The 21193-nt window shown below is 52.2% G+C and overlaps 3 protein-coding genes across 6 annotated transcripts in view; 1 reads left to right on the top strand and 2 right to left on the bottom strand.

Moving 5' to 3' along the window:
- The first annotated feature begins 24 nt into the window (after positions 1–24).
- Positions 25–11888, top strand: LRWD1 (leucine rich repeats and WD repeat domain containing 1). Of its 2 annotated transcripts, XM_044673128.1 has the most exons (15): positions 25–233; positions 985–1219; positions 2008–2124; positions 5021–5161; positions 6291–6467; positions 7507–7689; positions 7877–7997; positions 8138–8247; positions 8386–8593; positions 8882–8954; positions 9039–9179; positions 9911–10002; positions 10411–10566; positions 10958–11067; positions 11630–11888. In XM_044673128.1, exons 1-15 carry the CDS (start codon positions 154–156, stop codon positions 11768–11770), a joined length of 2085 nt encoding a protein of 694 aa, XP_044529063.1. In that variant the 5' UTR covers positions 25–153; the 3' UTR covers positions 11771–11888. The 2 variants fall into 2 exon arrangements, with proteins under 2 accessions (XP_044529063.1, XP_044529064.1); XM_044673129.1 differs by lacking the exon at positions 6291–6467 and having other exon boundaries at positions 26–233.
- A 90-nt stretch (positions 11889–11978) lies between these two features.
- Positions 11979–17294, bottom strand: POLR2J (RNA polymerase II subunit J). Of its 3 annotated transcripts, XM_044673131.1 has the most exons (4): positions 17203–17294; positions 16174–16263; positions 13282–13456; positions 11979–12531 (listed from the first exon to the last, which is right to left on the bottom strand). In XM_044673131.1, exons 1-4 carry the CDS (start codon positions 17253–17255, stop codon positions 12496–12498), a joined length of 354 nt encoding a protein of 117 aa, XP_044529066.1. In that variant the 5' UTR covers positions 17256–17294; the 3' UTR covers positions 11979–12495. The 3 variants fall into 3 exon arrangements, with proteins under 3 accessions (XP_044529066.1, XP_044529065.1, XP_044529067.1); XM_044673130.1 differs by having other exon boundaries at positions 11979–13456; XM_044673132.1 differs by lacking the exon at positions 16174–16263.
- Positions 17295–20115: 2821 nt separating this feature from the next.
- LOC123246846 (ras GTPase-activating protein 4-like) overlaps positions 20116–21193 on the bottom strand; it is a 92161-nt gene continuing 91083 nt past the window's right edge. The window contains exon 20 of the mRNA XM_044675631.1: positions 20116–21185. Within this exon, the coding sequence (XP_044531566.1) occupies positions 21067–21185 (119 nt within the window). The 3' untranslated portion in view covers positions 20116–21066. The remainder of the gene's footprint in view (positions 21186–21193) is intronic.

Here is a 21193-nt window from a genome sequence, read left to right as displayed (position 1 = left end):
ATCCTGACACCGTACTGCAAGCCTCTCTTGCACGAACCGCCTGGCCGAGGCCTAGGTCGCTGCTCCAAGCCCCGGCTTCGGTTGAGCTCAGGGAACCGACAAGGCCTCGTAGCAGGGAGGCAGGGTGTGTTCACGAAGGCCAGGTCGGCGGCCATGGGCCGGCTTGACACTCCGTTGATGCTGCAGAGGGGACACCCCAAGTCCGAAGGACTCGGAAAACTGAAGAAACTTGAGTGAGGACGCGTGTGTGTGTGTGTATGTATATAACATATGGTGGGTGGCTGGGTGGGTGTAGGGGTGTGTTTGTGTGGGGTGGTGGGGTGGAGACTTGCGTGCGCGTGCGTGCTCGCATCTGTCTACGGTGCCTTGTGCGCATGCGTACGATCATTTGGTGCTTCCGTGTGCGTTTGCGTGCCGGCGTCCGTCTGCATGGTGTCTTGTGCCCGTGCGTGCCCGCGTCCGTCTGTATGTTGCCTTTGTGTGCGTGCGTGCGGCGCGTCCGTGTGTGCGTGCGTGTTTGCGTCTGTCTCCATAGTACTTGTTCCCCCTCTTACATGCGGGCGAAACCGAAACCGCTAGCGAGCTGATTCTGCTGTCTTCCAGCTGCTTCTGCCCCTGCCGGTGTCGGTGCCCTCCCTCCCCCCTCCCGGCCCGCCCCTGAACTGCCGGTCCTCAGTCAGCGTCGCGCTCATTACCCCCGGCCCTGGGCCCTGGTCCCTCTGCCCCGCGCCCGGCGCTGCTCGAGCCGCCGCCCCCGGGGCCTGAGGATCGGGCCCAGGGCCTTGGTCCCTGCCGTGGGTTCTGCCCGGCCGCTGCCCGCCGCCCCGGCATCCAGCTGTCCTTTCCTTGTCATGGGAAACCAGGAGAGGGGCCCGCCCAGACCCCTTCCCGATGCCCCCCGCCCCGCGGGCCCCCAAGCACAGCACCGGGCAACCTGGGCCGAGCCTCCTCCAACCTCCCGCACCTCCTTTCCCGCCTTTCCAGCTTGTCAAACCTCCAGCTCCAGACGAAGGACCTGGACCTCAAACTCCTCAACAGGCTGAAGCAGCTGAGGGAGCTGGACCTGTCCGACAACCTGTTGGAGCGGCTGCCCGACGGCCTGGACCTCCCCAGCCTGCAGGTACTCCGCTGTGCCAACAACCAGCTGGAAGACCTGACCCCGCTGCAGCAGTTCCCGGCGCTGGAGGAGGTGGACTTCGAGGACAACATCAGCCTGACGGTGAGCAGCCCCAGAATCCATCCATCCAGCAGGGGCCCCGGGGGACCCCTCCTGGGCCTCCTTTACAGCCCCTCTCCGAAGCAGGCTGGGGCTCTTAAAAGAGCTTTAGAGCTTTCCCTCTGTTGATTACTTCTAGGTTAGCCTGTGTGTGTAGAATCAAGGTAATATAACAAGTGCGTTATGCCTGCAGCAGGTTTGGGGTATCACGCATGTGCTGCAGGGTTTGGATACGGGTGTATATGTGTGACACAGTGCTGGTGAGCCTGTCCTCTTGTGAGTGCCGGGCTTGGTTGTGTGTCATCCTTGGCTTAGGGTCTCCCCATTACACTTGACAGCAAAGACTGTCTTTTACCTGCCTCTCTCCCAGCCCTTAGCACAGTGCCTGGCACATAGTAGGTGCTTCATAAATGTTGACTGACTTGATGGCCTTTGAGGGCCCTTTATTTCTGGGGTCCTGCCTCAGCCCTGCACCTCAGGTGCTTGCATTCTCTTGGGGGAAGATTGAGAAAGAATCAGATAGCTACAAAGGCCTCAGGAAGGCAAGGCTCCTTGCCCAGGCTCTCAGAATGGAAGGGGCAGAGCAGCAGGGTCTGTGGAAAGGGCATCAGACCCGTCTCAGGGGACCTGGCCCATTGCCCTGGCTCAGCCACAAACTTGCCCTATGGCTTAAAGGAAGTTATCTGGACCCCCAGCAATCTCCCAGGGGCCACTTTACCTCAGACACTGGAGTTGGGGTTTGGGTTGGCAGCTCACCGGTGTCCTGAGCTCCTCTCTGTATTCACACCCAGGTCAATGACAATTACAAGATCGCTTCCCTTCTCCCCAACATCCAAAAAATCAATGGGAAAGAGACAGCCTCTCTACTGAATCACGTGAAGATCCTGAACCAAGAACTGACCAGCCGCGTAAGGGGCTCGAGGTGGGGGTGGGGAAGTTTTCTGGGGCACTTTGTAGAATTGCCTGCCCTGAGTGCGAAACCCATGATGTCCCCCCTGAGTTCAGCAAGTGCTTGTGCTCTCCCCTCACCATCCCTCAAAGAGAGAAATAGCAAAAAACTCACTGATGCCATCCCAGATTTATCTTTCAGTAGTTTGTCTTAACCTGGGGGTCCTTGGTCCTTTCCTGCTTCTTGTAATTGCTCTCTAGAGCAACCTTCACCCATCTCCTCACATCACTAAACATAGTATCCTCTTCAGTATTTGGATGCAGCTCTTAGTCTCCAATGCCAGCTATCCTCAGCATGTCCCACAGGCATCTCAAACCCTGAGGATCTCAAATGGAATTTTTTTTTCTCACTTGATGTCCTCCTGGTTTTTTCTTTCTGTTGAGGGCACAACCACATTTCTTGCTGTTGAAATTTGAAACCTTAGAATCCTTGACACTCTCTCCCATATCCCCCTCAGCTCTTCTTTCTAGATGCTGTTCCATCTCCCACATCACCTTGTCTTTGAACAGGCTGTTTCCTCTGTGCCTCACATTTGCCTATTGGAATCCAATCCAGCTCTGAGGAATCCACTTTACAACAGACCCAGCAATCGGTCACCCTGTCTTTGCTTGGAAACCTTTAAGGAGGGAGAACCTACTCGCTCCCAAGACACCCCATGCTAGTTTTGACTAGTCAAAATTGTTAGGAGGTTTTTCTTGATTTTGAGCCTAAATTTGCCTCTTACCTTCTACCCACAGCTTCCAGTTGTACCCTTAGGGACCAAAGAGAATTAAGTATTTCTTCTTCATTATGGCTGACATAATGGAAAACAATTCTCTATATTCCCTGGAAGTTGGGCCAAGCATTCTTCCTTTCTTTTTACATAGGATTAGACTTGCGGCTCTTCATTGTCCTGTTTGCTTTCTGGAAGGATTCCTGGATATTCTCCTTATCAAACTGTGGTGACCAGAATTGAATAGTACTATAGGTATGGTCCAACCAGGGCAGGGGGCAGAGGACAGGAACAGATCACCTTTTTATTTCTGGAAGCTTTACCTTCTTTAATTTTTTTTTTTTTAACCCTGACTTTCTGTCTTAGAATTGATACTAAGTATGTCTTCCAAGGCAGAAAAGCAGTTGGGGTTAAGTGACTTTCCTAGGTCACATAGCCAAGAGGTGTCTGAGGTCAGATTTGAACCCAGGACCTGGCTCTCAGTCCACTGAGCCACCTAGCTTACCTCACTGCCTCCTTTAATATGGATAGAGATGGCATTCGTTTTTTTAACATTATACTGGGGACTCAACCCACTAAGACATCCAGGTCTTTTTCAGACAAAATTCCTGTTGAACCAGGCCTTGCCATTATCTCCATGTAAAATCAATTCCTTGAGCCCAAATGTAAGACTTTACATTTATTATTATTTTATTTAATCTTGTTAAGAGTCATTGCAATGTTCTCACTCTTTAGGAATCCTGACTTTGTGGTTCAGTGGGTTAGTTATCCTGTTTAATTTTTTCATCTTCATTTGGATAAAGAAGTTGTCTATGACTTTATCTTTGTGATTAAGAAATGTGTTAAATAATCCGAGACCAGGATGACAGAACTGACTGTGTGGATTCTGGCCATTGGCCAGTTCCAAATCTAAATCCAGTCCTTAACTGTACTCTGCTCTAGCTTATGCCTCCAGAAAATATTCATGATGTCTAGGCATGAGGTATCTTTGTTTTCTATTGCTTTTGACCTCTTGCATTTCTTACTCCTGACCCAAATTTCCCAATGTATTCTTTTGCCATCTTTCCCCAAACCTACATCTGTGATGAAGTTGCTAGATAATAGCATATATATTGATCAGAGGGAGCTAGATTGTCACTGCCCAAACAGCTCAGCTTTCATCTTTGATGGTTTTGCCTTCTCTTCTCCTTTATTGTGATTGTAAATTTATTTATGTTTGTTATGATCCATTGGGGAGAATAGTCTCCCAAAGGATCACAGGGGGGAATGTGCATTTTAAAATGGCTCTAGGTCCTGGGAGAATACATCTCCGAAGGACTCTCTGCCATACTTGGTATGCCTCATATCTGTATCCTCCTGTTGCCTGGGTGGTCCAGGAAACTAGATGAGTAGAGCTGTTGAAAGGTTCATTTCAAATACAGCTGAGGTTGGCTTTTCCTGTCCCTCCTTCAGAAGTTTCTTCTATCCTAGGCCAGGAACAGCTGCACTAGAGAGGTGACCTTGGAGGGTCCTCCCAGCTCTGACCTCCCTGGAGCTTTACCTGAACCTTTTGTCTGGGAGGAGTGGTGGGATGGGAGAGCGAGACAGAGACCCTAGAAGGACTGTAGACTGGCATGTTGGGGATGGAAGATGTTAAACTGGAAAAAAGACACGGAACTGTTAGTCAGGAAAACCATGTCTTTAATCAGGAGAGGGATAACGGTGCAATCCTTAGGCCTCCACACAGATTACATGCTCAAAACCACACAGAACATATATACCTCTTGGGGAACTGAGAACAGAAATATGATTGATGGGCTTTACTGTGGCTACAAAGAAAATGAGGAGTTCTACCTGGGAAAGGACTTTGATACAATAGAAGAACTTCTAAGACTAAAAGGGTATTTAACATCTGATTGAGTTTGTTAGCTCTACCTAAAGTACTTTAAGGTCTGTTGTTAGTATGAAATTCTGAGTCTGGGATCTCCCTCCAGGAGAAATTCTCTTGTGACAAGGTCAAACTTGGGATTCTCTTAGATTCCATGTTGACAAAGAGAACCTATAAACCCAAAGATCCTTTTTGCTTGTCAGCCCCATCCTGGGTGCCCTGAAGGCAGGAGCCCTCTCAGAAGGGAAGATCAAAGTGTCCCCTGCCCTGGCCTAGGTCACTGCTTACTGGGAGAACTACCAAGGTCAGCTGGACTCCTCGGCACAGACCAAGGATATCTACAGGGAATTTGTGGAGTCTGCAGTCAAAGAAGTCTGCTACGGGCCCGAGTCGCTGAGTGATTTCATCCAGTGGAAGGTAAGACCCTGTGGCTAAGGGTGCCAGGCTTCTGCTCCTAGTCCTGCCCCTGGACATGTACCCTTGGGGGAATCCATTCACCTCTGTCTTTGCATTTGTGAAGTGGGGAGAAGCTGCCAACTTTGCTTGGTTATTTGGGAAATCCTCAAGTACCATAAACCCACCTGTTACTTCACTTGAGCTGGAGTGGTCTTTCTCTTTTTTTAAAACATTTGAAATTCCAGTGATTTGCCTGAAGAAGATGTGGCTTGGCTTAAATAAGTGTAATTACACTACTTTTAAAAAATCATTTATTATTATTATTATTTATAATTTATTTTTTTAAAATGATCATTTCTCCATATGTGCATGATCCCACTCTCCATCCTTTCTCATAATAAAAACAATAAGGCAAACATATCCACAATAATTCAGGCACCTATTGTCCCCTACTTCCCCTGCAGAGAGAAAAAGGGGCTTTCGTTCTTTGTTCCCAGGCTCAGGCCTCCAGACTCCCACCACCCCCTCGCCTCTCATTAGGTTGTTTTCATGGATGCCAGTTTCACTATTCTGAGCTGCTTCCTGTCTCTTTTTTCTTTTCTGAGCCTATGTGCACCTTTTATCTTCATCATCATCATCCACCTGGCATTTATAAGCCCCTACTCTGTGCCAGGCACTGTGCCAAGTGCTTTGTTATTCTTGTATTTACTTCATTTGATCCTCACAACAAACTGGATAGTGCTGCAATTCTTCCCGTGTTACAGATGAGGAAACTGTTAGAGGCTAGGAAGGATCTGAGCCTAGATTTGAACCCTGGGCTTCCTGATCCAGGCCTGGTGCCCCCGGCTGCCTCTCACAGGGGATGCAGAATTGGGTTTGCTGTAAATAAAGGTTCCTTCCTAGTTGTTGGGGCTGGTGGTCACAGGAGCAGTGTTCCTCCTCTCCTCTTAGCCCCTGCACTTAGTCTGTGCATGTGCGGCTTGTACGTGCCGAGCCATTTGCGTGTCGTCTCCCCCGATCCACCTTGAGCAGCTCCTCAGGGCTGGGGTCATGTTTTTGCCCATTTTTGCATCCCTCAGCCTTGGCCTGGCCTGCCCATCTTAGCCCTCAGTCATTGCTGGCTGACCTGAAAGATTTTGCCCCACGCCAGGTAAAAATGATTGCCCAGAAGCTGGTGTCCTCAAAGCTGACTCAAAATGAAGCCCCCTCAAGCCCCTCAACCCCCTCGGCCCCCTTGACTCCTTCAACTCCCTCAACTCCCTCGACCCTCTCAGAAGACAGTTTGAGGCACGAGAGCCGGGTGGGAGCCTCCATCCAGCAGTCTTTGGTGAGTAAGCCCCCGGTGGCCGTGAATCTTTGCTGTGGGCCTGCCATGGCCAGCCTGGGACGCCCCCCTTCAGGGAGCTCTCAAGAGTGCAAGAAGTGACCGCCAGTGATGCCAAGGCCTGGGGCCAGGGAGCCGGGGCGGCTCTCATCTGGCACCTGAGCCCGCCTCGCTGGGTGACCTCGGGCTTCCCCATCACTAGATGATCCCTTTGGCTCCCTCTGCCTGTGCTGGTCTGTGTTCTGTATTCTCTCCCTCCTCCGCCCCCAGGGGTAGAACAGAACCTTGTGACAACATCCAAGGGGTGCCCCCAGGTTCTCCAGCCACTCCCTGACCCTTCGCCCCCTTGGTCTGGAGGGCTGACCGACTCCAGATAGAAGTTGTTCCCATTCATGCCCAGGGATTCAGATCCAAGTGGATGCCTCCGTGATATCTCAGGAAGCCCAGCAGGACCCAAGTTCAAATCTTAGCTCTGCACAGGCAGGATTGGCCAATAGAGCAGAGAAAAAATTGTGTTTGGAGCAGGGTTTTGAGTTCAAATTCTACTCGGTCAATCCATATACATTTATTAAGCTCCTTTTATGTTAAACTCCAGGCTAAGCACTGGGTATACAAAAAGGCAAAAGACAAGTGCTTGACCCCCAAGGAGCTTAATGAGCAAATGAACTCTAGACAGGGTGACTAGGAGATACAAGAGAGGGAAGGCACTGGAATACCCCAGGGTTGGGGAAGGCTTCCTGTAGGAGGTGGGATTGGAGTTAGGACTCAAGAAAGCTGGGGAGGTCAGCAGTTGGAGCAGAGGGAGCCTTCCACGCGTGGAGAAGGCCCAGAGTGTCCTGATGGTGGACCAGCCAGGAGGTGAGCATCCCTTGGACCCAGCTGGGTAGTCCTGGGCAGAGGCCTTTCCCCTCTGTTTTCTCATCTGCAAAAAGGAGGGAGTCGGATGCCGCAGCCCCGAGGATCTCGTCCCTTTGCGGCCGGTGCTCTCTGGGCACCCAGCGGTGCCTCTTTCCAGCCCAGCTCCAAAATTGCCTTCCTGCAGGTCAAGCTGCAGGCCTTTAAATGGAAGAAGAGCCTTTCCACCGACCATCCTCCCAGCAAGAAAGCCCGACCTTCCCTGCCTCCCGACGCCCAGCCTGTGTCCAGGGAGGCGGACCACAGCTCTGCGTCAGGCAGCTGGAGCTGCAGACAGACCACCCCAGCTGAGATGGAAGTGGAGGGTCAGGTGAGGCCTGGAAAGCCCGGGGTGGGGGGGAGCAGGAAGGGGGTTTCAGCAGTTGGGCAGGCCTGGAGGGTAGCCTGAAAAGGCCCAGAGCAGTGTCTGGTGGGTGGAGCAGGGGGCCGGCATGTCAGCTGTGTTGGCTGCGTGGCCCTGGGCAGAGGCCCCTGAGCCTCCGGAGGCTTCCCCGCAGGAGCCCGTGGAGCTGGAGCCGCTGCACTTCCTGCAGTGCCACAGCAAAGGGAACAGCCCCGAGGACTTCAGCACCCAGCTGTGGGCCTGCGCCTTCGAGCCGGCCTGGGACGAGGGCACAGGTGAGCCTCACTCGGGAAGAGCTCCGTCCGGAGCTCAGATGGGATTCCCGCCTTCTGGCAGTCTGGGCGCTCCCTGGGATGGGGGGAGGCCAAGCAGGCCCCTCAGCCTCCGCCAAGTGCCCAGCCCAGGCCTCTTTCAGGACTGCCCGGAGGCGTGTCGCAGACAGTGGCCACCTGTGGCGGGGAGGCCGTGTGCATCATCGACTGCCAGGCGGGCCTCGTGCTCCACAGGTACAAGGTGCCTGGAGAGGTGAGTGAGCCTTGGGGCCGGCCTGGAGGCGTCTGGCCTCCGCTGCGGGGCTCAGGGCTGTGCATGGAGAGAACGAGCCCATCTTGGGACCCGAGAGGCGGCCAGCCTTCCCTCATCCCCCCTCGGCCTCCTCCCCAGGAGTTCTTCACGGTGGCCTGGACCACCCTGACCCTGGTGACCCAGGATGGCCGGAAGAAGCGCAGCAGTGTGCTGGCAGCCGCGGGCCGGCGAGGCGTCGTGAGCCTCATCCACGTGCGTGCAGGTTTCTGCTACGGAGTCATCCGAGCCCACCGAAAGCCCATTGCCATGGCCTGCTTCAGCCCCTGCCAGGAGACCCACCTTTTCAGTAAGCTGTTCTGCCCGGGGAAGGGGGCCAGTCAAGCTGCCTTCGTCGGGTGCCCGCTGGGCGCGGAGCTCCAGGGCCCTAAATGCGGAAGAGAGAAGGGTCCCTCCTCCCAGGGGCCGGCATTCCTCTGTTCAGGCCTCTGCTGCTGCTGCTCACATCCTCGTTGGCCTTCCTCCTCCCTTCTGGGGCCCTGGTGACCGCCTGAAATGGCACGATCGATGGTCGGAGGGATGTGGCCTCCTGCTGTGGCCTTCCTCACTCGGCCCACCTTCCTCTCTTTCTCCCCAGCTGCCTCGTACAACAAGCGCATTAGCCTCTGGGACATCGGCCTCCCTGACTACAACTACCAGTTCAGACCCAGGTAAGCCTCCCCCCGGAGGCCATGGGCAAGAGGCGGGAGGAGGAAGATGCCTGCGGAAGCTCCTGCTCTTTCTCCCTCTCCCAGCCAGCTCCTGGTGCTTGATGCCAGCGCCACCCCCCTGCGGCTGTGCCCAGTGGCTTCTTGCCCCGACCACTACCTGCTGGGCGGCTGTGAGGATGGCTGCTTCGCCTGGGACATACGGTTAAATGAGCCCCAGAAGAGGAGGTGAGGGGGAGGCCTGGTCTGGGGGGGGGGGGTGTAGGTTGGGGTGGGGGGACTGCAAGGTCTGCCAGCCTGTGGCCAAGCTCCATGAAGAGTGCCACCAACCTGGATGTAGGCTGACAGAAAGAAAGAGGTCTGGCCATCTCCCCCCTCCCTGGGGGTCTGGCTCGCCAAAGCCCTTCTCCCTGGCTGGGACCCCTGTGGTGGTGGTTTGGTTTTGCTCGCTTTTGCCCAGAGGATGGCAAGGCTCCGAGTAAGGGGACGCGGCCTGGCTCTGAGCTTGTTCGCAGGTCGTTGTGGGGCCTCTTCTGAGGCTCTGCGTTTGCATGCAGATTCCCTCCTGAGGCCTCATGAGATGGAGGCATCATTCCTGCTGTTTTACAGAGGGAAACTGAGGCCCAGGGAGGTGCCACAGCCTGTGGTTGCACAGTTCTCCCAGGCGGGCCACAGCCCTTCACACGTTTTGTAGTTACCAAGTGTGTCTCCCAGAGGCCTCTCGAGCAGGATCTCACCTGTCGTCTCGCATGCGTGTCTGAGACTGGTTCTTGGTGCCTGTCCCTGTGGCTGGCGTGTTTCAGCGTCACCAGAGGCCCGAGTCCTGCCACCCTTTGAGGAATGTGGCACTTTAATTCTCCAGAGGGCTGTCCCGAGGGTTGTTTTAACAATTTAACAAAGGAGGGTGCACACAGGGGCTGCCAAGCCTGTTGACATCCCAATGCCTGACTTTCCTGCAGAGACTGTGAGATGATGTTCCTGTTTCCCCAAGGCCCAGGGCGAGGGCACAAGCGAGTGGATGGGCTGGGCTTTGTGAGTGAAGATGTTGTGGGTAAGTGGTTGTGGCCTGAGAGAAATTGGGCCTGTCCAGGAAGCAGCTAGCCAGTCCCTTTGGGGCTTGTGGAGGAGCGGACCTCTGTAGGAACAGCCGTGGGCCGAGTCCCCGAGAACTCTCCAGAGGCCAGATTGTGAGGACCCTGGGCCGGGCCTGTGGATGCACTCAGTTGCCCTCCATGGGAAAGCTGGTCCTCTGGGAACAAAATGTGGGGTCGCTTGGGACAACAGAGAGCTGGCCTGGGAGCCCAGGGCCTGCCTCTGCCTTAGGCAGCCCTGTGGCAGGACATGGTGAGAAGTTTGTCCTCTGGGAGGTCCCTCTCCCTCCCGTGTGGCTACCCTCCCAGAGCGGGAGCGAGTCCTTGGAGGAGGTGCTAAGTCTCTGCCGTTTCTTGCTCTTGGTTAGCTTCCAAGGGCTGTACCCCAGGCTCCATCTGCTTGTGGAGCTGGAGTCAGTCCCTCGCAGGAAGAGCAGGCAAGCAGCGGGTAACGGTGGTCATCTTGGCAGAGCTCCAGTGGTCCCATACAGAGCTGTCCTACCTCACCCTCAGCACTTGTCCAGGTAAGCACGAACCTGGGAAGACGGGGAGGTGCCAGGGAGCACTCCTGAGACGGCAGACATGGGCATGGAGGAGGTAGGGGAGAGAAAACACCATTAAGGGAAGACTCAAAGAGAGTCAGAGGCCATTGTAGGGATTTGAAGGATGTACATAGGACCCTTGAGTCGGCCAATGCTGAACACAAGAAAGTCCTTTAACCGAAGACCCCAGGGAACCCCTGGAACTCCCTCACGGTGGGGCCAGGATGGGATCTCTTGGACAGAGATGTTGCCAACCAGTCTGAGATCCATGTTTCTGGGCAGCTCAGGCCATTTGGACTTGGTCCCCACCCCTAAAGACACAGACAGGGAGGAGGAGGGGGCATTGACTGTACAAAGCGGTCTGTAATTACAGAGAAAGCATTTGTGTTCTGCGGAGATGAAGAGGGCAGCGTGTGGATGTACAATGTCAAGCATTACCTGCAACAGCACCCTCCCTCACGGGCCTCAGTGGCCCCCACAAAGGTAGGCCTGCTGCTGGGAATTGTTAAAACTTACTGCTTCTCTCTTCATGCAAAACACACTTCTGTATTGTCACACATAACCCAAACCCCCAAAGAAAACCACAAATACACTGGTGGGAAGGACAACTCCAACAGTTCTTTCCCTGGAGGGGAGAGCATTCCCCGGCATGAGTCTTCCAGGATTGGCCCAGGTCATTGCATTATTACTTCTCTTCTCTAGGCCTGGGCCAACTTGGAAGGGAAGTGAGCATTCACGAATACCACATCCACCGTCTTTTCTCAAGTTTTTATTGATATTTTCCATTTGTTACATCCCCATAATAGCCCACGTATTCCTCCCATATAACAGAGTATCTTTTTGGAGGGGGAAAAAAGTCAGCACAAAAAAAGTCTGACAGTGCCTGTGGCCCAGGTTGGAGAGGGGGTCTTCTCGTATCTTGTTATTTGGGTCCAACTCTGCCTTTCTAATGGGGTCTATGGGATGTGTTTTGTTTTTAATTATATTCTTAGTAACCATCAACCACAACAACAAATTTTAAGTAAACTTTCCTTCTTTTTAACAGATTCTCAAATGGCCAGATCTCTCAGCCCGAGGCAGAAAGATGAACAAAACTTTAATCAACACTGCAGTGGCCGACCCTACCTTTACCTACCTTGTGGCTCTGACAGACACAAACATCATTGCCATCTGGAAGAAACTCTAGCAGCCAGAAGCAGGGCCCGGCAGTTGGGTTTGTGGTGCCCGTGATTCTCACAAACAGGTTTTTCCTAAGTGTGCATTTTTCTAAGTTTTAGTTTTAACTAAACTCAATTTAAAACAAAGTGAACTGTGTTTTTATGTTCTGTGACCCCAGAGAGAGAGAGAGAAAGAGAGAGTTTAGTAGGCTGAGCTCAGACCCCACATAACTGCTGTGTCCTGGCCGAGTTGCTGGGGATTAGACTGCTTTAAGAACTCTTGCATTGCTGATAAGCAAGGTGGAGCTTTAGATCCTGCCTGGCATCCCGTGACCAGCTCTGTCTCCCAAGTCTGTAGCATACCATCTGTGGCCACAGGACAGAGCCCTTTAGCAGTCCTCTTTCCAGCTGGACACAGATCCATTAATGATGATTCTTTATTATAATTAAACTGTCTAATGAGTGCATCTCCCTCTGATAGTCTCCAGCCCACACTGGCCAGACTATCACTTTAAGAGTTCATGGCAAGCAGAATTTTGAAGATGGCTACAAAGTGCTACTTGAGATACTGAAAGACAGTGACTCAAGAGGTAAGAAATACATGTTATGAGGAAATTACAGTTGTCCCCTCCCTGAAGAGAAAAAGCAATGAGGTGGTTTCCCTCATCACTCTTCATAGCAGGTAGATAATCAAAAGGGAAGGAAGAGTTTCTGTGCTCGTCCTACAGAAACTGCATGAAGAAGACATCAAGAACTACTCAATTCCTTCTTGTTTGTCCTTGATAGCAACCTAGAATGGGAAACAAACGATTTTAGCCAGTGAGTCAGGGCTAAGATTCTGGAACAAACTGTAGGATCTCAAGGTAAGTTTGAGCACACACCAACTGGCAGTTAAAATGCTCTAGAAGGGAAGCGTCCATTCACATTTAGGCTGCATCCCAAGTTATTTTGCTAGATACAAAATCCACCAACCACAGCATCCACTTGGACAAGTGGCTTTGGCCTTAACAAGCAGTCCTCAACAGGGCTATGAGATAGTGGAGGGACTAGGGTTGAGGCAAGTGAGCGTTTCTGTGAGAATGGCGTGCAGCGTGCAGCCTCAAGACACTTGCAGGGACTGGGGCAGCTGGGTGACTCAGTGGCACTGCCCTTCTGTCTTAGAGTTGCTACTAGTATGGGTTTAAAAAAAAAAAAAAAAAAAGACTGCAGGAACTGAACTTAGTTGTCCCCATATCCCAAGGTGGAGAAGCAGAAGGCCTGTATGAAGCTCACAAAAGTTCTGCTGAAGGCCAGTACCACTTAAGACCCAAACACGAGCACCATGCCACCTAGGGCAGAAAGCATTCCAATTTAGAGAACAAACTAAGTCAGACTCGAGCCTAGAGAAAAGAGGAATGATACTGCAAACACAAGGAGAAAGCGAAGATACCAGGGAACAAATCTATGAGGTTCTTTTCTCAAGATGAGCCCATCTGTGACACCCTCCTACTGCCCAGGCCTGGCAAAGTGATTCGCACCCACGCCCTTGGTGGCTCCTTACCCGGAATCGCTCCTCCAACAAGGAGAGCTCGCTGATCAGATCTGTGATAGCATTAGTGAAAGCCTCCTGAGGGCTGTAATCTGGAGTGGTCTGCACCCGAATGATGATCTTGTGTTCCAGTGGGTGGGGGACTTTATAGCCTGCAAACAGCACCTGGGGGTCTTTCAGTAACTGTCTGAAAGGCAGAAAAGGAGACCAAAGCTGAAGGTAAGCCATATGACTAGAGAGGGGGGCAGGCTCCATCCCCACTGCCTTCTGAGACTCCATGTAGGCTCCCTAAACCATACAGTAGGGACTTAGGTATCAAAAATTGCTCGGGGCAAAGTAAAATAAACTTAATCTTTTATATAATAAAGCTTCAACTTTTTACACCTTTTGACAACTTGAATGTGTCTTTTATTGCAGTTACTTGTTTTTACATTACTATCTGGCACTAAGCATAAGGTCTTTGAGCCATTCTTTAAATCCTTATGAAAACACTCTCAAACTACAGTCAATGTTTCAAAGGTCTTCCTGGTGCCAAAGCAGCTCTGTCTACTATGTTACACTACCTCGAGGTCTGTCTGATGGAGGAAAACACCATTCACATTCCTAACCAGATGAGATGAATTCACTGACCAAAGGCAACACAGAACAGAAAACAATTCAAGAAACAGCCATCATCTTTACAACCAAGGCTGGCAATGATCACTGCTCAAAATGTCTTCATTATCTCCCTCCTGTCTGCTCACTGAGCCAAGTTCAACCTTCTGTAGCAATTACAAATGGCCCCACCACTTGCACTTTTCCTTTACCTCACTCTACCCTTGGCCCCACCAGACTCGTCCCAGAACACATCTCATACCTTCCTGCCTGTGGTCCTTTGTTCTAGTGGTCTCTGGGGTGTTGAGCATTCCCCACCCCTTCTTTGCCAGATGAATTCCTCCTCATCCTTTCAAGTCCAACCCAAATACTGCCTCCTCTCAACTTACTCCAACATCCTCATTCTGTGACCACATGACCCACACCTGACAGCATTGGTTTTTCTCCTTTCTAATGCATGTAGTACGTTGCATTGCAGTGGTCTGGGCACTTCTGAGGCCCTGCTAGACACTGGGCAGTCTCCCGTGAGGGCCTGGAATGGGAACATTTCTTTGCTAACACACTTATCTCTCCTGGTATTTGCCACAGTGCTCAGGATCTTCAGACCTTGGAGGCCTCAAATGCAACCAAGAAGCTTTATTCTGAAGGAATTGAGGGTGGGAAGCCAATAAGAGAATAGATAAAATCTGAGACTCCTCTTTTGATCCCTTTTGTGATCCTTGTGATTTCTTGTTGAAAAGTATTGTGGCCTTATTGAAAAGCTTTAAGCTCTCAGCAAACCAGTAGTCAAGAAGTTAACATTCTTCCCCTTTGGTCAGAATGCAGCCAAGGCCGAAACCTTAGTTTAGCAGGGCATTTGCTCCTGAGAAAAGTATTCTCAGACTTAGCTTGCTGATAATCACACCTTGAAGTTTCTGAGATTTCTGTGCGTTGTCTAAAATAATTGCAATGTCTATGGAGCTGTAAAACACTCTCTGTGCTTGCGGGTGAAAGGGAGTTTGAATGTTCATATATAATAAACTTATGACTCAATGGCACTTCAGAGAAGCAGCTATGAGTTAACAGTCAAGATCATCTCCCATGTCCTGTTTCTTATCAACTAAGCCAATCTTATCAGAGACTATAAATAGATCTTGACAATTGGGGAGCTCAGAAGGTGTCTGAGCAGGGAAATGGAACAAGCAATATTTATGAAAGATTAATCTGACAGTGGTGCATTCAGGCAGACTCTGGGAAAGGCTGTAAATAAAGAGACCAGCTTCTTATGCTAGTTCAGGTACCAGGTTCAAATGATGAAGACTTATCTGTCTCCCAACCTAATTTAAACCTCCTAAACTTCCCCCCCTCTTTTTCTACTCTGCAGTCCAAAGGCAGATGTTCACAAGTGATGAAATGGGCTAAAAGATCACTAATTAATCTCTTTTCCCCCTTTCCCCATACCCTTCTGGTCTCAGTGCAAAGGACAGAAAGAGAGATGAGGGACCTGGGGATCTGGCTTCTGAACACTGTACAGCAGGCAAGACTAACTCACACCTGATAATGAAATGAAATGAAATTCACACTGAATGAATTAACTACTCCTGAAGGTTGCTTTGAACTGGTTTAAAGTCTGAATTGCTGGAGGTGGGGGAGAAATTCAAAACTCAAAAGAACTTCTTAAAATGTTACAAACTGGGGGCAGCTGGTTGGCTCAGTGGATTGAGAACCAGGCCTAGAGATGGGAGGCCTCAGACACATCCTGGGTGTGTGACCCTGGACAAGTCACTTAACCCCCATTGCCTAGCCCTTACCACTCTTCTGCCTTAGAACCAATGCATAGTATAGATCATAAGACAGAAAGTAAGGGTTTAAAAAAATTTTAAAAATGTTACAAACTTTTTACCTGTAATTGGGGAGAAAATAAAATTAAGCTTCAAAAAGAAGAACTTATTCTGGACTGTGCCCTAGGCTGTGAGGCCCCCATCACCCACATCTTGTTTGTCTCTAGCACACTACCATAAAATCCAGGGTGTTCAGGATGGGAAGCTTGTAGCTGCACTCCTGAACTAGAAACTGAAGGCCTGGGTTTTCAGTTTTAAATGCTTTCTTCTCATTAAAAGGAAGTTAGCACCTGATTGGCCAATGAATGAGAGAAGGCTGGGAGAGGAAAAAGTCCTTCTCTGGCTGGGGCTGTGCTGCTGCCCAAGCTGGGGTGGGCGGGCCGTGGGGCTACCTTTACAGAGGACACGCTAGAAATCAGATCACTGTGGTTCCAAAGCTCCTCTCAGCCCCTCCACGTCTCCAGGAGTCTGCAAGGGAACGTGCACTTACGATTTGATGATGTTTCCCAGTGTGTGGTCCTCCTTGTTGATAGTGAATAAACAGGCATTGGGTACTTTAGTGTCCTTGTTGATAGTAATCCTAGGAAGAAGAGACAGATGAGTGGCAGGACCTGAGCCAGCCTCCAAGGACTCCAAGCCTCCAGGGCAGCCTTGCTGCCTGGCCACATGCAGCCCATCCATCTCTCCAGGGTCTGCTGACAGCCAGCACTTCATTAAGTTAACAGGCCCAGTGAGGAGCAGGATGCCAATCCATTACTCCCACTGGGCCGTGGCAGCACTGAGGTCTGGAGGACTGTGGGATCCAGGGATGCCCTATGGGTCAGAGGAGTCGTGACACTGTCCTGTTGGGTTTGTACAGAAATCAAAGCCAAGCAGGGATTGTGGACATCACCTGACCCCTTTCATTTTCAAGATGGGAAAATTGAGGCTCAAGAGGGAGACTGTCCTGACGTCTGTGCCAAGTGTCAAACCTCAGGCTCACTTGGTTTTTTTTAAGCTCCTTCCCTTTCATCTTGGAATCAATACTGTATATCAGTTCCAAGATGTTAGAGGGGTAAAGGATAGGGAATGGGGGTTAAGTGATTTGCCCAGAGTCACACAGCTAGTGTCTGAGGCTAAATTTGAACCCAGGACCTCCCCTCTCTGGGTCTGGCTCTAACCACTGAGCTCCCCAGGCCCATAAAGCACTCCCAGCCTCTGCATAAAACCACGTCTGGCCAATGTCCTGGGATTCAGAGGCTGAGTTCGAATTTGGCCTCGGGTGCTAACAGCAGTGAAACTCTAGACAAGTCACCCGACCTGTGGCCTCAGTTTCCCCAATGGGAGGGATGGGGGTCATAGGGGGGCGTCGGGCCAATAACCCTCCACCCCAGGTCACAGCGGAGCAAACAGGCCCAGGGGGCACCTGAATGGGCGGGACGGTGGTTTCCATTTCACCGAGATTGCTGAAACCTCTTCCGCTGGGGGGTCACAGAGCAGCCCCGTTCGGCCCGCCCGCCCTCCCCACAGCCGTGCTCACTTCTTCTCTCCTTCGAAGAGGAGGAAGGACTCGAAGGCCGGAGGCGCATTCATGCTGCACAGCCGCCACCGCTACCACCGACAGCACGGTCACCCGCCAGCCGGCTCAACTTCCGGTTCCGGGGCACGCCGAGCTCAGCGAGAAGCAAAACCGGAAATCGTGCTCCTCGTCGCGAGATGGAGCAGAAAGGAAATGGGAAAGGGAAGGGGGAGGAGGACGATCAGGGCATGCGCGACACTGTAGCCATCTGTACGCGCGTGCGTATCCTGGGCTGTGTTCTCCTAGTTCCGCGAGGGGGCGACGTAGTTCCATGCCTGCAGCCTCGTGAACCCCGGGTTCAGACGTGGTCTCTGAAAGCGCAGACGGTGGAGGGTTCTAATCCTGTCTCTGCGTCGCTTGGGCAGATCGCCTACCCCAACCGTACCTCAATTTCCCAATCAGTCAAATGGAAGAATGGGAATCCACGGCTTCTCTAGGCCCTTCCCACTGTAGATCGCAGCTCACCCGGCTCTCCTTCCTCCAAGACGGCAGCCCCCCGCCCCCGCCGTGTTCCCCAGCTGAGAGCCATACCCTTTCCCAGTCCCGCCTCCGCCCCCTGCTGCCTAGGGTCTGAGTTACTACTGCTACCCCCTCAGCCTCAGTTTCTCCGTCTGAAAAATGGCCCCAGAGCAGTTTCCACCCTATAACTGAGACTTTGTGAGGCCCAGGGGAGACGACAGTAAAACCTTTGGAGTCTGGACGCCGCCGGCCCTTCTGTCCCTGCCAGGGCGCCTGGCGCTTAGGGGCTCCGGAGAAGCACAGAGCGGAGTCCCCAGGGTGCCGCTGGTTTGTGGCTATTTCAGGCCACTTTTCCCGACGCATTTTCACCTGGCTTAGGCCGGAATCGGTCACTTGCTGTCAGGGCCATCAAACCCTTGTACAACAACCACGGCCTCCCCCAGTCACAGAGAGCTTACTGCGTCTGGGACCCCCCACGGCTGTGAGCCTGGCCCCATTCCGAGAGGCTCCCATCTCCAGGGAATGCGCCTGACCCGCTTCCCCGGGTGTCAGACTCTGCAGCTCCCGAATGGATGGATAGACAGATGGATGGATGGATGCATGGATGGATGGATGGATGGATGATGGATGGATGGATGGATGGATGGATGGATGGATGGATGCATGGATGCATGGATGGATGGATGGATGGATGGATGGATGGATGGATGGATGGATGCATGGATGCATGGATGGATGCATGGATGGATGGATGGATGGATGGATGGATGCATGGATGGATGCATGGATGGATGGATGCATGGATAGATGGATGGATGGATAGACAGATGGATGGATGGATGGATGGATGGATGGATGGATGGATGGATGCATGCATGCATGCATGCATGGATGGATGCATGGATGGATGGATGCATGCATGCATGGATGGATGGATGGATGGATGGATGGATGGATGGAGAAGCATTATTCCAGTTCTCTTCTCTGTTAGAATAGAGACTCCTTGAGGGCAAGCGCTGGCTCCTGTTTGTGTCCATTAATCAACAAACCAGCACTAGGTGCCAGGCACTGGGCCAGCTCGTTTGATCCTCATGGCAGCCCTGATGGGTGATCAGTCAGTAAACATTTATTAAGAGCCTTTCACTGGGGCGGCCACTGGACTAAGCCCTGGGGATGGAGGCGGGCAAAAGCCCTCAAGCTGCTGTTCACAACTAGCTGGCCCACAACCACAGAATAATTAGGAAATAATTAAAAGGAGGAAAGCACTGGAATTAACAGGGGTGGGATTTTAGTGGGGACTTAGAGGAAGCCAGGAAAATGTCACCAGCCCCTAGTACACAGGACATGTAGTTAGGAATTAATAAATTCTATGTCTGGAGAGCTAGCTGTCACTTAAATACCAGCTTATCCATATCTACCTATCTATCTGTATATCTGTATTCTGTCTATCCATCCATTTATCTATCTGCATCCATTTATCTGTCCATCCATCCATCCATTTATCTATCCATCCATTCATTTATCTATCTATCTATCTATCTAATCATATACAATTAGATAGTCCCTGCCCTCAAGGAGTGGTAAGGGTGGGCAAAGGGGGTCAAGTGACTTGCCCAGGGTCACACAGCTAGGAAGTGAGGCCAGATTTGAACCCAGGACCTCCCATCTCTAGGCCTGGTTCTCAATCCACTGAGCTACCCAGCTGCCCCCCCATAGTTTCATTTAGAGTCTGCTCAGAGGGAACAATAGCTGCATCTTCATTCCACCTAAACTACCCACAGGGATGGTCAGCTCTTATGGTCTCCCATAACAATGTTATCTCCATAATCTTGAGCTTTGATCCTAGATTAAAACATTTTCTCCTCCTTCTGCCTGACTCCTCCTAAACCTACTTTTGGTCCATCCTGTCACCTCCAGGCTCTCCAGCCCTCCAAGCTCTCCCAGTTCAAGCCCCTCCTGTGTCCTGGCTTGGGCAGGAAACACATCCCTGAGGACGGTTTGTGAGATGCCTTTGGCCTTGGCACTGGGCAAGTGGTGGGACTTTAGAACCAGAACACATGGAGCGGGTCTCCCTTGGCCTAAGAGCTTCCTCTCATGGGCACAACATAAGCTCCTCATGGGCAGGGACAGCTGGACGTTTGGTTTGCTTCCCCAGCGCCCAGCACGACGCCTAGCCCAGAGCAGGCACCTAAATGCTTTCAGTCTCCCCCTGGCACTGCCTCCTACAGGGTTCCTTTTTTAACTCCCCCCTCTGACCCCAGACGTCCTCCCCTGAGGCCCTCCCTAGCTGTGTTGTCATTCCTCTAGTCTGATTGCCTCTCTCAATGGTACTCCCGCTTCTAGACCTCGCTCCTCCCTCGCTCTGTCTCTCGTCTTCCCCTCCCCAAAGAGAAGACCCCAACCCAACAGTGGTAAAGTAAAGTTTATTGTAGTCTGCTGTGATGCCCAGCTGAGAGGATGGGGATGGGCGGAAGTGGGAGGGCCTGAGCCTGTCCACCTCAGATGAGTCAGGAAGCTGGAGCCTGAATCCTGGCCCTTGTGAGCCCCAGGGGCCCTGGCGTGCCCATGCTGGGAATGGGGGTGGGGGTAGTGGGCACAGAAGATGACACCGGAGCCCTCTTTCTTCTCTTGCCTTCTGCTCCCGGAGGACTTTGCTCATCAGACTTTGTCCCGAGGATGGGAGAAGAGCTGGGAGAGTAGGGCACCAGCCACAGGGCCAACAGAGCCAGAAAGAGACTCTGGAGCTTTCTTATCACCCGCAAGCCCTCATGAATGATCCTGGCACCCCTTCCCCTCCCCCCCATCATCCCCCAGCTCCCAAGCTTCCCCACTTTGAACTTCATGGAATGTTAGAATCAAGGGCATAACTAGGAGTGGGCCCAGGATGGGGGCAAGCGATGAAGTGGGCCTGGGGCTTCTGAGGCTGCCTTTTTACCCCAAACCGGACCCAGGGGCACTGCCTGGGGACCTAGTGGCTGCCCAGGAAATTGGGGCAAGGAGGTTTCTGTCTCCCTCCCTGGTCAGGAGGGCCTTCAGCCTCCTGAAGCTCTCTCAAAGCCTCTGGATAAAGCTTCAGCACAAGCCCAGGGTAGAGGTTCAGGCCCCTGCAGGGCTGATGGAAATGGGGGATGGGGGAGAGGGTGTTGGTTTGTAGCCAAGGGCTGAGCTTTGGGACAGAAGCGAGGGCAGGGGCACAGACCAGGGGGCCTGGAGGATCACCCAGGCCACAGGCAGATCTCCAAAGCACAGAGTCCACAGGCAGCAACCACATGACAGGGAGTTCTTGGGAATAAATAGTCCCAGCAGGAGGCAGAGGGGGGGACGGATGGAGTTGGGGCCTTGGCCTGGGGGGAGCAGGGCTCAGTCTCACGTCTGCAACTTCAAGAGATAGTTCTTTTCCTGGTCCACAGTGGTCAGAGGGCCAGAGCGGTGGGCATTCTCTAGGTCCTGGAGTACCTGGAACAGCTGAGTGGGGCCATCCAGTGCTGGGGAA

This window comes from Gracilinanus agilis, chromosome 4, assembly GCF_016433145.1.
Source record: "Gracilinanus agilis isolate LMUSP501 chromosome 4, AgileGrace, whole genome shotgun sequence".
Taxonomy (NCBI): domain Eukaryota; kingdom Metazoa; phylum Chordata; class Mammalia; order Didelphimorphia; family Didelphidae; genus Gracilinanus; species Gracilinanus agilis.
The sequence above is the reverse complement of the archived record's forward strand: the minus strand, read 5'-3'. Positions and strand labels throughout refer to the sequence as shown.

Coding starts and splice junctions, on each gene's coding strand:
- LRWD1 (XM_044673128.1), top strand. CDS start 154: ATGGGCCGGCTTGACACTCCGTTGATGCTGCAGAGGGGACACCCCAAG. Junction 1,220..2,007: donor AGGACAACATCAGCCTGACG/GTGAGCAGCCCC, acceptor ATTCACACCCAG/GTCAATGACAATTACAAGAT. Junction 10,567..10,957: donor CACCCTCAGCACTTGTCCAG/GTAAGCACGAAC, acceptor CTGTAATTACAG/AGAAAGCATTTGTGTTCTGC.
- POLR2J (XM_044673130.1), bottom strand. CDS start 17,255: ATGAATGCGCCTCCGGCCTTCGAGTCCTTCCTCCTCTTCGAAGGAGAG. Junction 16,264..17,202: donor CTCTTCGAAGGAGAGAAGAA/GTGAGCACGGCT, acceptor TCTTCTTCCTAG/GATTACTATCAACAAGGACA. Junction 13,457..16,173: donor CTGGGAAACATCATCAAATC/GTAAGTGCACGT, acceptor TCTGCCTTTCAG/ACAGTTACTGAAAGACCCCC.